General features: G+C 41.9%; 1 protein-coding gene across 1 annotated transcript in view; it reads left to right on the forward strand.

Moving 5' to 3' along the window:
- LOC126236950 (esterase FE4-like) overlaps positions 1-8,445 on the forward strand; it is a 33,335-nt gene extending 24,890 nt beyond the window's left edge. The window contains exons 7-9 of the mRNA XM_049946645.1: positions 1,369-1,498; positions 4,790-4,910; positions 8,094-8,445. Coding sequence (XP_049802602.1) covers positions 1,369-1,498; positions 4,790-4,910; positions 8,094-8,250 — 408 coding nt within the window. The 3' untranslated portion in view covers positions 8,251-8,445. The remainder of the gene's footprint in view (positions 1-1,368; positions 1,499-4,789; positions 4,911-8,093) is intronic.
- Positions 8,446-13,794: the final 5,349 nt, after the last annotated feature.

The raw sequence follows: 13,794 nt of genomic DNA on the forward strand, positions 1-13,794 counted from the left end.
GAACAGCAAGTTCCCTTGCCGGTCTAGGAATGGTAGAACGATGGGTTCGATGACGGTTTGGATGTACCGTGCACTATTCAGTGTCCCCTCGACGATCACCAGTGGTGTACGGCCAGTGTAGGAGATCGCTCCCCACACCATGATGCCGGGTGTTGGCCCTGTGTGCCTCGGTCGTATGCAGTCCTGATTGTGGCGCTCACCTGCACGGCGCCAAACACGCATACGACCATCATTGGCACCAAGGCAGAAGCGACTCTCATCGCTGAAGACGACACGTCTCCATTCGTCCCTCCATTCACGCCTGTCGCGACACCACTGGAGGCGGGCTGCACGATGTTGGGGCGTGAGCGGAAGACGGCCTAACGGTGTGCGGGACCGTAGCCCAGCTTCATGGAGACGGTTGCGAATGGTCCTCGCCGATACCCCAGGAGCAACAGTGTCCCTAATTTGCTGGGAAGTGGTGGTGCGGTCCCCTACGGCACTGCGTAGGATCCTACGGTCTTGGCGTGCATTCGTGCGTCGCTGCGGTCCGGTCCCAGGTCGACGGGCACGTGCACCTTCCGCCGACCACTGGTGACAACATCGATGTACTGTGGAGACCTCACGCCCCACGTGTTGAGCAATTCGGCGGTACGTCCACCCGGCCTCCCGCATGCCCACTATACGCCCTCGCTCAAAGTCCGTCAACTGCACATACGGTGCACGTCCACGCTGTCGCGGCATGCTACCGGTGTTAAAGACTGCGATGGAGCTCCGTATGCCACGGCAAACTGGCTGACACTGACGGCGGCGGTGCACAAATGCTGCGCAGCTAGCGCCATTCGACGGCCAACACCGCGGTTCCTGGTGTGTCCGCTGTGCCGTGCGTGTGATCATTGCTTGTACAGCCCTCTCGCAGTGTCCGGAGCAAGTATGGTGGGTCTGACACACCGGTGTCAATGTGTTCTTTTTTCCATTTCCAGGAGTGTATGTTTCATCTATGAAGTGGAATTCACTGTGAACTAAACACTATCAATTGTTTTCTGCGTGCAAGACCTAGACCAACATACGGTCTGAGTACAAATGTTACAATAGGAAACTATGTTTCTTATATTTTTCATACAGTCATAGAAAAATTGTAATAGCACTTTTCGTTATTGGATAGTTAAAACAATAGAAAATCGTTTTGTATAGCTCTGGTTCCAAGTTTCACTGTAAAATACGTAACTCACGAAAGTTATGTCCGTTGTACCAGTGTTTTTGTTTGTTATTTTATGTAATATCATTGGGAATAAAGTGTTTATTCGCTTATTTCATACTCTTACTAAAAAATGATATTTTGACTGGATCCAGGTTTATTATTTTCATATTTTTAATTATAATTTTCAGTTAGATTCTCATATGTTTTTCGTGGAGGGAGCTGACGCTGTCGTAAGGAATATGGCTAACTATTCTTCAGAGCCTGTATACTACTATGTATTTACTTACAACGACGGACCATTCAACCGATATCCTGAAGGTAAGTCTTATTACGAACAGACTACGTGAATGTTTCTATGGAATGCAGGTCTCCTTAAGAAAAGAAATAGACATATTAGAAATTCTCATACAAACAATATAGTACGTCAAATGTACTAATGAAAAGTGTAGAGTACGATCAAATATGAAAAAAAATGCACTGTATTTCCTATAATATACACTCCTGGAAATTGAAATAAGAACACCGTGAATTCATTGTCCCAGGAAGGGGAAACTTTATTGACACATTCCTGGGGTCAGATACATCACATGATCACACTGACAGAACCACAGGCACATAGACACAGGCAACAGAGCATGCACAATGTCGGCACTAGTACAGTGTATATCCACCTTTCGCAGCAATGCAGGCTGCTATTCTCCCATGGAGACGATCGTAGAGATGCTGGATGTAGTCCTGTGGAACGGCTTGCCATGCCATTTCCACCTGGCGCCTCAGTTGGACCAGCGTTCGTGCCGGACGTGCAGACCGCGTGAGACGACGCTTCATCCAGTCCCAAACATGCTCAATGGGGGACAGATCCGGAGATCTTGCTGGCCAGGGTAGTTGACTTACACCTTCTAGAGCACGTTGGGTGGCACGGGATACGTGCGGACGTGCATTGTCCTGTTGGAACAGGAGCAAGTATGGTGGGTCTGACACACCGGTGTCAATGTGTTCTTTTTTCCATTTCCAGGAGTGTATATCCCCAACAGTGTGTTTAAATTCCATTTTAGATCTTATGCATATAAACGATTAACCTACGGCAAGTGAATGTGTAAGGGTAAAATAGTACAGGAATTATTAAACCAAATGAAGTTTACTTAGTAAACTGACATTTGAAAAGCAGCAGTAACTGTGTGGTTTCATTTTCGACCAACGTTTATATGATTGAAAGGCGTGTGTGGTTTCATTATCCATCAGCGTTTGCTTGTTTGAAAGGCGTGAAGAGATTGCAGAGAATAACCAAAATTGTCATATTAGCTGAACAAGACTTTTCATACAAACAGAACAAGTCTACAGAGAATGGACTGCATATTTCTTAGAGTTAACTAATATCTGAATATTTATCTCGTCATCGAAGACTGATTTGGTCAATAGGTTCAATGAAAGATGTTCTAATGAAAGAGGTGACGGATGTCTCATTTTTTTGAAATTTTAGAGAACGTTCCACTCTTCAAGCAGATACTTAAATTAATTTTACAGAAAATCGAAAGCAGGAAAATATGGCTACTTAATAAATGTGAAAAGACACATTTATAAGATATAGTACCTATTTTTAAAATTTTCATCTACTGTTTTATCATCCAGGCAGTCCAGAATACCAACGATGGTTAGGGTAAACAGAACTCATACTAGTTCTCTGCTCCCTAGATCGGCGTAAGTTTTAAACGGGAGCAGATGGAGGATAACACTGGGATGTAACTGGAACATCAAGAAGGGCATAAAACTTCATTCCATATTTTACTGTCTCCAGTGTCCATAACAGAATACATTACTTTAACCACCAATAAATAATTTTAGAGATGTAGAATTACAAACATATGTAGATACTCATTGCAAGATTTCGTTCCACTAATCTGTATCTCAAAACGTTTAGATCGTCAGCTGACTGGAAATCGGTTGATCTGTCGTCAAGTGAAATAAATGCTTACTTATTTTACTTGTACCGCTGGAAAATTCATGTACGCAAATTAAGTTCGTAGCTCCGTGATTAAGAACAGTTCGGTGCAAACAGAACAGTCCCCACATGAAATTAAAAGACAAAAGTATTTTATCACTCGATAATCCATAACCAAGTATGTTAAATAATGTAACAAAAACGAACTATTAAAATGATTTATGATGTCTAGTAACAAAGAGTTTATCTGTCTGCACTTCGTATCTTTGATCCAGGTGTCCGCTTTTATCGTCGATAACAGGTAACTCTTCAGATAAATTCTACTGTTATGCTCTTGCGATATCATAGAGGACAAACAGACTCGATGCTGTTCAGTATGAGTTGGTTGTGATTAAAGTGTAGCTACTCACGGAGGTGTGGACTGTAATTATTATGGTATAACAGCGAAACATGTTAGATATGCGAATGCGTTAATGCGGAAAAAAATTAGTTACGATTCTGGCCACCAGGTGCAAATGTGTCACTGTACATTTTTTGTATGACGTTATAACGTCCACGCTGTCATTTCACAATCCATAACGGTTAATGATGAAATCAACATTATGCCTTTCTCGCTTATTTGACCTTCTCTGCCAAGTCCCGTTCCCAATCCATTACTTATGGAAGCATTTCTGTATGTCTTTCTTGTGTTCATAGCGACAGATTTTCACCTGTTGAACAAAATAGGAACTAACGGTTTTTTTCAGCGTAAATTGATTCCATCACATTAACTCATTCGCATATATACCAAGATTCGGTGACACACGATAATTATAGCCCACACTGGATCTTCCTGAGTAATAGCACTTTAATTACAACCACGCAGTACCAAGCAAGGCGGTGCAGCAGTCAAAAATTGGAGGCATCCTGGCAAACAGGGATTCAAATCCCAGCCCAGCCTATCCGATTTAGGTTACCCTTCGTTTCCGTATACACCAGGATGGATCGTCTGAAAGCGCACGGTCGATTTTGTACCCACGCTTTCCCATTCCACCTCTGGTCACCTCGTCTTCAATGGGACTATAAAGCATAGTCTTGCTTCTTTCTTCTGCTGCAGAGTAAAGACAAGAGAGAAGCCAAATAAAACAACAGTAAACAATGTCAGCCATAGTCTCTCATACTATGAATTACATCAAAGTTCATTGTTAGTCTTTCTTTTGCTAACTATACGATGCCTTTCCAAGTTATGACTATAAATGTACGACGTTAATGATCATGTTCTCGAACTCCTCATCCCAAAAAACAGTAGCTGTGTTACTCCTTGAGTTTGTATTCTTACTATTTCCACCTCAGCGTTGTATATCTTCATATACCTCAATTTTATCTCTTTATCCTATGCTCGTGAATGTAACACAACATGCGCTGATTATTGATGCACAATCTAATAATCACTTATATATAGATTTATCGCTATGAGGCTTTCGCAAGAATTGTATAATTAACTTTCTTATGGTGGTTCCCTGTTATAATACATAAATTTGATCATGATGTTATTGCGTGCGGAATTTCGTACTGAGAACTCCTAGTTATTGTAATCAACAGAAACGAAATACCAAATGCTCCTTACATTTGTTACGTTAATATAAGAACAAAATAGCTATTTTAGATTTATGTTTTATCTTATCTTCCAGGCGTGGGCCATGCTATCGACATAGCATATATGTTCCTTTCATTCTGGCTTGATCCCACATCTGACGGGGCTATTCTCCGAGACCAGATGACTGCAATGTGGACTAACTTCGCTAAGTACGAGTAAGTACTATTTTCTTCACTCTGCCTTAGGCTCATACAGTACAATAAATATGACTTTCGGAAACTATACGAAAAATCAGCGCATGCTAGAATTACATAATTTTGAAACCATCTCACAACCATCAAACAAGAAGACTCCAAAAGAACACAAACACCGCATTCTACAGTACTGGCATAATTTTTGGACCTAATATTTAAGCATACCCCCTCCTAGCATGAGCTACGCGACACTAGTGATGAGCGAATGTGTGGTTGCCTTCAACAGCGTGTCAGTCTTATTCATAACTCTCTTTCAGACATATTACAGGGCGTCCAGCTACTAATAAACACGGGTGCACTGTTTGCGTAATGGTCCCCATCACGTTTCAGTCACATTGTTCGAGACTAATCGGGTCTTAGGCAGCGAGCGGCTGAAGTTAAATTGCAGCTATTGACAGATGTAAGGTGCGGTCTATAAGTAGCGAATGGCAGGAAAATTTGGTAGATTTACGCTGAAAAATACTAGTGCTAATTCTGGTTACCAGGCAAAAATCTAGTGGTGTGAATGTAAGAAAGACGTATAGAATTGTTTCCATACGTAACGGATTAGGAAAGCTTCGTGAACAGAACAGATCAAACAAATAAGAAAGCCGTAATGTTGATTTTATTATTATCCTCCATTTGCACAATCTGTGGAATCTGAGCACTGGAGACGTCGACGGGATGCTGCATCGGTAAAATGATGAGATCAACAGATGCTCGCAGCAGTTCCGGTGGAATCTGAGCAACGTATTCCTGTATACTGGCATTAAGGTCAGCTGGAGACCGAAAGTGCTCCCGGTAAACGCGTTCTTTTAGATACCCCCAAAGCAGAGAGTCTCATGGATTTAGACCATACGATCTTGCAGGCCACGCGTCTGGGAAACCTGTTGAGGTAACATGTTCGTGGAACGTTGCAGTAAGCAGATCTTTCACTGGACGTGTGGCGTGATGTGTTGTCCCATCTTGCGCGAAAACAGTGGTCTCCACATTTTTGCCCTTTTGCGAAGCGGGAATGATATGCTGTACAAGGCGGTCTCGATAATGTGCAGTCGGCAGGGTAGACGTGACAGCCCTCTGGGTATATTCTCTTCAAAGAAGAGCAGACCGATAATTAAGGTGTTTGAGAACTCCCACATCACACAGTCAGGTACGGCGAGTGCAATGGCTATTCGTGCACAACACGCTGTTTAACATTACCTCGAATTCGGCAGGTCTGTGTATTTACTGCACCCTGCACTGTGAAATGTGGCTCGTTGATCCATAGAATATTGCCTAGCCACACGTCATCAGCCTCGATCCACGCCAGAAATCGAAGATTCAGAATATTGCTGCAGATCTTGAGTTTCAGTTGCTGCATCGTCTGGATCTTATGCTGGTACCAGAGTAATACAGACTGCAGAACTTTCCTTACTATTGATCTTGGGATGGACAATTCTCATGAGACTCCACGAGCACTAGCACTACCAAGGGCGCCTTCCTCTTCCAGCTGCCACATCAAGCTCGCCAGTGCTTTCGAATTTCATTCTCGTCTTCTTTAAACCATTTAATGATATCGGGCCCCTCCCCAAACCTTTCAGTCGGCGGTAATCTCTCAATTCAGCGCAATAATTTCTGCCGTTCACAGAAAACAATTTCACTAATAGTGTACGGTCTATCTTCTCGATAGCCAACTCACGTTATGGCTTGTCAAATGACAGCGTGTATATCGTACCGTCACACAGTTTTCAGCGCCAGATTAGCACCTGGTGACCAAAATTAGAAACAATTTTTCTGAAGCGTTACTCGGATACACATTAACGCATTTGCATGTCTACCAAGTTTCGATGCCATACGGTAATTACAGCCCACGCTGCACCTCCTTCAGTAACTACGCTTGAATTACAACCATCCTGTGCAGCGAACATAGACATGAAGGAAGCAACCAGTTCTATTAGCTTCACGACTGCACATATCAGTCCATTGGACTGATTTATATGATTTATATTGAGTCACGTAAAGCACTTCGTTTACACAGACTACATTCCGAATGTACAGACTTTTCATCAATGTTCATGGAAGCCTCTGAAAATTTCCATCCCAGCTGCGTGTCACTGAAAGGATACGGTAGACCATTATCCTCAAATGCATGCATGTCTACAGTCAAGATGTGTATATTTTAAATACTTACGAGTATTATTAATATCTGATCAGACAAATTTGTAAAATGTGTTTTCATTAATATCTTAGAAACGTAAAATTTTCTGGCGCATGTGTATATGAATTTTTCGCTTGTTCTGGTGTAAAAATTTGTGGACGCTTGCTGATGATGCTGATGTGTACGGTAATGTGTCGAAGTTGACTTAGACAAAATTCTTAGTTGGTTTGGTGAATGGGAGCTAGCTCTAAATGTAGAAAAATATAAGTTAATGCTGATGAATAAGAAAAATAAAACCATAATGTTTGGGTACAACATTAGTGGGGCCCTGCTTGACAGAGTCACGTTATTCAATTATTTTTGCGTAACACTGCAAAGTGATATGAAATGAAACGAACATGTGAAGATTGTGGTTGGAAAGGCAAATGGCCGACTTCGATTTATTGCGACAATTTTAGGAAAGTGTGGTTTATCCGTAAAAGAGACATCATGTATGACGCTGGTGCGACCTATTGCTCTAGTATTTGGGATTTGTACCACGTCGTATTAAAGGAAGACATCGAAGCAGTTGAGAGGCTGGCTGCTAGATTTGTTACTGATGGGTCCTACCAACACGCAAGAGTTACGGAGATGCCTTGGGCACGCAAATGGGACCCCTGGATGGAAGGCGATGTTTCTTTTCGAGGAACACTATTGAGAAAATTCAGAGAACCGGCTTTTGTAGCTGGCTGCAGAACTATTCTGTTTGCCTCCAACATATATTGCTCGTAACAACCTTGAAGATAAGATACGAAAAATTAGATCGTACGAAGGCCAATACACAGTCGTTTTTCCTTGTTCTATTTGCGAGTGGAACACGAAAGGAAATGACTAGTAGTGGTAAGGGGTACCCCTGCCATGCGCCGTAGGATGGATTGCGGAGTATCGATGTAGATGTAAATGTGACAAACTTTTCGGTATCGATTGTAAACGTCTTCTTGTACACCTGTTTCCAATACAATTTATAAATGTTATTGCTTTTGTTCCAGTAATCCGACTCCAGAACTGAACTCAATGCTGACACAAAAATGGGAGGCGTACAACGAATCGCTGCCTTTCTACATGGAACTAACATCTCCTCTGAAGCCAGGAATGAGGTTATATGAGCCCTACATGAACTTCTGGCACAGTTTACTGCCATACTAAACGCAACAACTGGAATGTAACTTTTGTGATGCTTTACTGATTCTAAAGTGGTCAACGTTGATATCTTCCAAATGCTGCGCTGTCGTGTACGTGTTTGACTCATAATCCTCAATGTACCGCTTCATTTTATTAACATTAAATCATTATCAACATCTATACAAATGTCGGTAATAAAGACCTACATTTACTTTTCAACTGCTTACTTGATGCTAAACCTATTAATACAATATTCGCTGTAAGACGTACACAAAATGTACAGGAAAAATTAATTCATTAAATATATTCGTGTATGATTCGTCCAACAGCATAATAATTATTTCAGTGACTTAAAAGTAGATATGTTTGTAGAAACGTAAGTTCTCACATATGTACATGTTCACAAGAATCTTTAACGCAACGAGAATTCATGCATTCACATTTACTTGGTCAGGGTCAGACACGCGCGAACTGCATTCGACTTCTTAGATATGTAAAGAGTATCATGAGATTTTAAGGATGATTTATTATTTCTTTTCTCATTCTATAGTATGTTCCAACACCTAATAATAAGATGAATTACGAACTTTTACCGCTCTTTGAAGGCAGTATCAGCTGCTGGTCCACTCATCCAGTAGGGGGCAATCCGTACAAGTACATAAGAAATAGCAGAAAGCGTTAAAAGGAACACTAAAAGGCAACAACCTCCGTAGCTATGAGAAAAATATTATTTTTGTAGACATCAAATGGAGCATCTGTAAATTACTAAACGAACTTCAGAAATATTCATAATAGCGTTTATAATTGCTCCATAACACGCAATGTGACGGAAATTTCTTTCTCACAAAATTTATTTTGAAGAACCAGGCACGATTTTCCTGTTTTCACCCATAAAATGACAAAACTTCTCGATTTAGAAAATAGAAACTGGAATAAATTTAACGACTTGAGTTTTTCGCAGTTTCGTCATATAATCCTCAACTTATTCGCTGAAGAGCCGAAGAAACAGGTACGATTGTTGAAACGTGAAAGAAACAGAACTCCATAGAAGCATACGTCTTGGCAGGATTGAGTTCTTGTTTCATTAGATCATCAGTACATTAGTTTCACTGTAATTTACACATCGTCTCACTTTGAAATCTTACCTAAGGTACCTCACTGAGTGTGTGACCAATAATAGTAATTTACACGGTAAAAGAACGATATAGTTTTGTAAACATGTTCCAGTATCGAGCAATACTATAAATGTGGCTAAGGAAACTGTCTCAAATGGTTAGATCCGTAAAATGTATATTCTGATTTAAGAGCTTACAAGTCATTTTTTAGTTATTATAGCCTAACTGGTGTAACACATAGCCCTACCTCTCCAACTGCAGCCTATTGGCTTCTTTTTCCAGAATATTTCTCGCCAGTAACTGTCAGTTTTTCAGGATTAACCAAACGTATCACAATTGAAATGTACACCTACGTTGATCATCTGCTTCATTTTGTATTTGAATTTTATTCTGAGGATTTCAAAGAACCAACAGTTAGTTAGTTATTAGTTTCATGTTTCATATATCTTTTGCATGATAAATCATAATGATGAGGAATGAGTAATTTTATATTAGCATCAATTTTTTAAATATGCTTCCATGCTGATAATTTATTAGTTTCTTTTTATTTTTGAATTAAAGACAGACATATGCTAGCCAATAATACTACACATCATCATTTACGCATTACAGTAATAAATAGTCTTCTGTGGAATAGGAGAAACGTTTCAGTTTGGTTTAAAATTTCAATTTTTTATGACTGTGTAAGTGATCAAAACTTTTGTTTGCAGCGTTGTGAACCCCTATTCATGCTACGACAATGTGGAGTAATGAATGTCTTTTTTTTCGTTCTGGTGGTGTAGTTCTCTACATCATTGTTGCTGTTGAAGTACAGTGGAATGTTTACAACAAACTTCATGAGAGAATAACTGTACTGAGAACCAGACTAATTGCTACTCACATACCGAGCAACAGGCAGATATGAGGAAAAGTGTTCGCGTATGCTTTCACCAAAAGACTTCTTCAGAATGGAAGCAAAGCGTTGATACAATCATAAACACAAAAGAGCGCTGTCTCTGGCTGTTGCAGCCAGAATTTTTTTTTTCAAGAAGAAGGAAGTGTGAACAATAAATTATTATCGGTGGGAGGAATTTAAGGCAGAACATACAGCACCAACAATCAGCACCATCACATAGCCATGCATTGTGTGGGGATGGGACAGTTGATACAGCATGGCTCGGATGTTGGAGCGTTTCGAAAAAAGCAGGAAAGGCTAATAATAAACGGTGCAACCATAATTAATATATACGAAAGAAAATATTATTTGAAGGGCTCCATGTAAGAGTGAAATGCGATTCTTTTAAAACTTTAGATTATGATTGGATCGATAAGTGCAGCCGTAAACGACGCAATCTGGCGTGTTTGATAAAATAACTACGTCTCCACACAACAAAGGCACCAGATGCTCTTGAGGATACGACCACAAAAGCCAATAGATATCCCCGGCAGTCGAAACTGGGCACAGACATTTCAGAGGGACATCACAGGGAAGTACCACCCTGGTGACCTATGTAAGTATAAATGAGTTGTGGGGCAAAGTGGGCACGAGGGCATGTTGTAAGAGCGGGTGGCTTACATTCAGGGTCATTAACCTATTGTTCTGCTGAATGGATTATGACTCCCTGGGGATATCTGTCCTTCTGAGAAATCTCCCCTCTCAAACTGCCTAATATTGTATAGGGCCCCCACGATCTCGCAGAAGTGCCACAGCACAACGTGGCATGGACTCGACTAATGTCTGAAGAAGTGCTTGAAGGAATTGACACCATGAATCCTGCAGGGCTGTCCATTGATCAGTAAGAGTACGAAAGGGTGGAGATTTCTTCTGAATGGCACGTTGTAAGGCATCCCACATGTGCTCAATAATGTTCGTGTCTGGGGAGTTTGGTGGCCAGCGGAAGTGTTTCAACTCATAAGAGTGTTCCTAGTGCCACTCTGTAGCAATTCTGGACGTGTGGGGCGTCGCACTGTCCTGCTGGAATTATCTAAGGCCGTCGGAACGCACAAGGGACATGAATGGATGCAGTGACCAGACAGGATGCTTACATGCTTGTCACCTGTCAGTCGTATCTAGATGTATCAGGGATCCCATATCACTCCAACAGCACGTGTCCTACACCATTAGAGGGCTGACACGCAGGGTCCATGGATTCACGAGGTTGTCTCCATACTTGTACGCGTCTAACAGCTCGATACAATTTGAAACGAATCTCAGCTGACCAGGCAAAATGTTTCCAGTCATCACCAGTCCAATGTCGATGTTGTGGGCCCAGGCGAGGCATACAGCTTTGTGTCGTTCAGTCATCAAGCGTACATGAGTGGGTCTTCGGCTCCAAAACCCTATATCGATGATGTTTTGTTGAATGGATTGCATGGTGACATTTGCGGAAGGGCTATACTTCTGTGACGTTGAATGATTCTCTTCAGTCGTCATTGGTCGTCATTGGTTCCGTTATTGCAGGATCTTTTTCCGCCCCCTGTGATGTCGGAGATTTGATGTTATACCAGAATCCTGATATTCATGGTGCACTCGTGAAATGGTTGTCCGGGAAAATCCTCACTTCATAGCTACCTCGGAGATGCTTAAACTTTGAAAACCTGCCATTGTAGCAGTAGTAACCGATCTAACAACTGTGCGAGATACTTATTGTTCTATATAGGCGTTGCTGACCGCAGCGCCATATTCTGCCAAGTTTACATATCTCTGTATTTGAATACGTATGCCTATACCAGTTTCTTTGGCACTTCAGTGCAACAAACACATAAACCCAGGACTGTGCAAAACATAGGTATCTAGTGAAAATCAACAAATTTTCTCTCTTCATGAGTCGGATGTGGTCGATTTGTCGACCCATGAACTCGAACACATGCCATTACTCTGCAGAAAAATATTGAACTGAATCCAGGATTTACCAAATAGCTTGTCTCCTCGTATCGGACCATTAGTTCCGATTTTGTTCCCATCACCAGGATTCGAAATAAAGAAACGAATAAAAATAAGAGTTTATGAAAGACAGACGCGATCCTGCGGCCAACTTTCAAAGCAATTTCGACCGTGACCTCATTAGAGGTGGAGGACAAGTTTAGAATGGAGGAGGATTGTGCAGTAATTCTGTCGTGACATTGCGTTTCCCTCAGGTAAGTTAAGGAATCCACAGAAAACCAAACGAGGAAGGTAAATCGCGTTGGAACAATACTCTTCCAGGAAACGCCAGCAGTGTCTTAATCGCTGTACCACTTTGTTCAGCACAAAATTTCTAGATATCGGTACTCTCAAATTTCGACTGGGACCGTCATCAAGAGCTGCCCAACGTACACGTTTTCAAACCTTTTCAAAACTGTCTCCATTCATCTTGCTTAATCAGTCCTATGGCACTAATACACGCTACTGTTTTTTATGTCAAAGACTATGGCAATCACTCTTAGCATTTTTTGTCAGTATGTATACTCCTAAAGTTGAATATTTCCACCTCCCTAAATATGACAAGACAGTTAACCAATATTTTCATGCATATCTGATTAGCTGTTTATACACCCTCTTCTTTTTAGTCATACATCTATCTTGTCAGAATACTGACAAAATTTTCCCACTTTGAATATTCCGGGTACTATGATGTACACAGTAAACAACTTTTCATAACAAACTTAAATCTATTCCTCCTACTATATTTCTGCCATGGAACACCTGCAGAACGCTCCGGATTAAGATTAAAAGCACCAATTTTGTTAGTACACGCTATACGAACTTTTTCAAGTGCACCTTGATCCTCAAATATTTTTTTGTTAGCCCTTTCATCCAAGGTAAGACGCTCTATTCTAACATTAATTCTATACACGTATGTAACAACTTTATTAATTATTACTGAAGCATATTTATTAGAAAAAAATTGAATTCGTCAGTAATATCATAATGTTGTAGTTGTACATGCTTCACCCACTGTCCCTGCTGTCGAGACATCTTCGCGGGTACCGGGCGCGGTTGGGCCACCCTCTCCCCAAGGGGAGTGGCGGGTTCAGCGGCGTTCGCGGCGCACGAGGCGGAGGGTAAATGTGGAGGCTGGCCGTGTGGCATCGCCCGCTCTGCCTGTGAGTGGACATGTGGCTGCTCCTTCAGCAAGGTCCGAGCAGGCACACGGGGGAAGGGGTTTATTAGTTATTGGGAGCTCCAACGTTAGGCGGGTGATGGAGCCCCTTAGGGAAATAGCGGCAAGGTCGGGGAAGAAGGCCAGTGTTCACTCTGTCTGCTTGCCGGGTGGTCTCATCCGAGATGTGGAGGAGGCCCTACGGGCGGCGATAGAGAGCACTGGGCGCACCCGACTGCAAATTGTTGCTCATGTCGGCACCAATGACTCCTGCCGTCTGGGTTCAGAGGTCATCCTCAGTTCGTACAGGCGGTTGGCGGAATTGGTGAAGGCGGAAAGCCTCGCTCGCGCGCCGGCCGCGGTGGTCTCGCGGTTCTAGGCGCGCAGTCCGG

This window comes from Schistocerca nitens, chromosome 2 (assembly GCF_023898315.1).
Source record: "Schistocerca nitens isolate TAMUIC-IGC-003100 chromosome 2, iqSchNite1.1, whole genome shotgun sequence".
NCBI lineage: Eukaryota > Metazoa > Arthropoda > Insecta > Orthoptera > Acrididae > Schistocerca > Schistocerca nitens.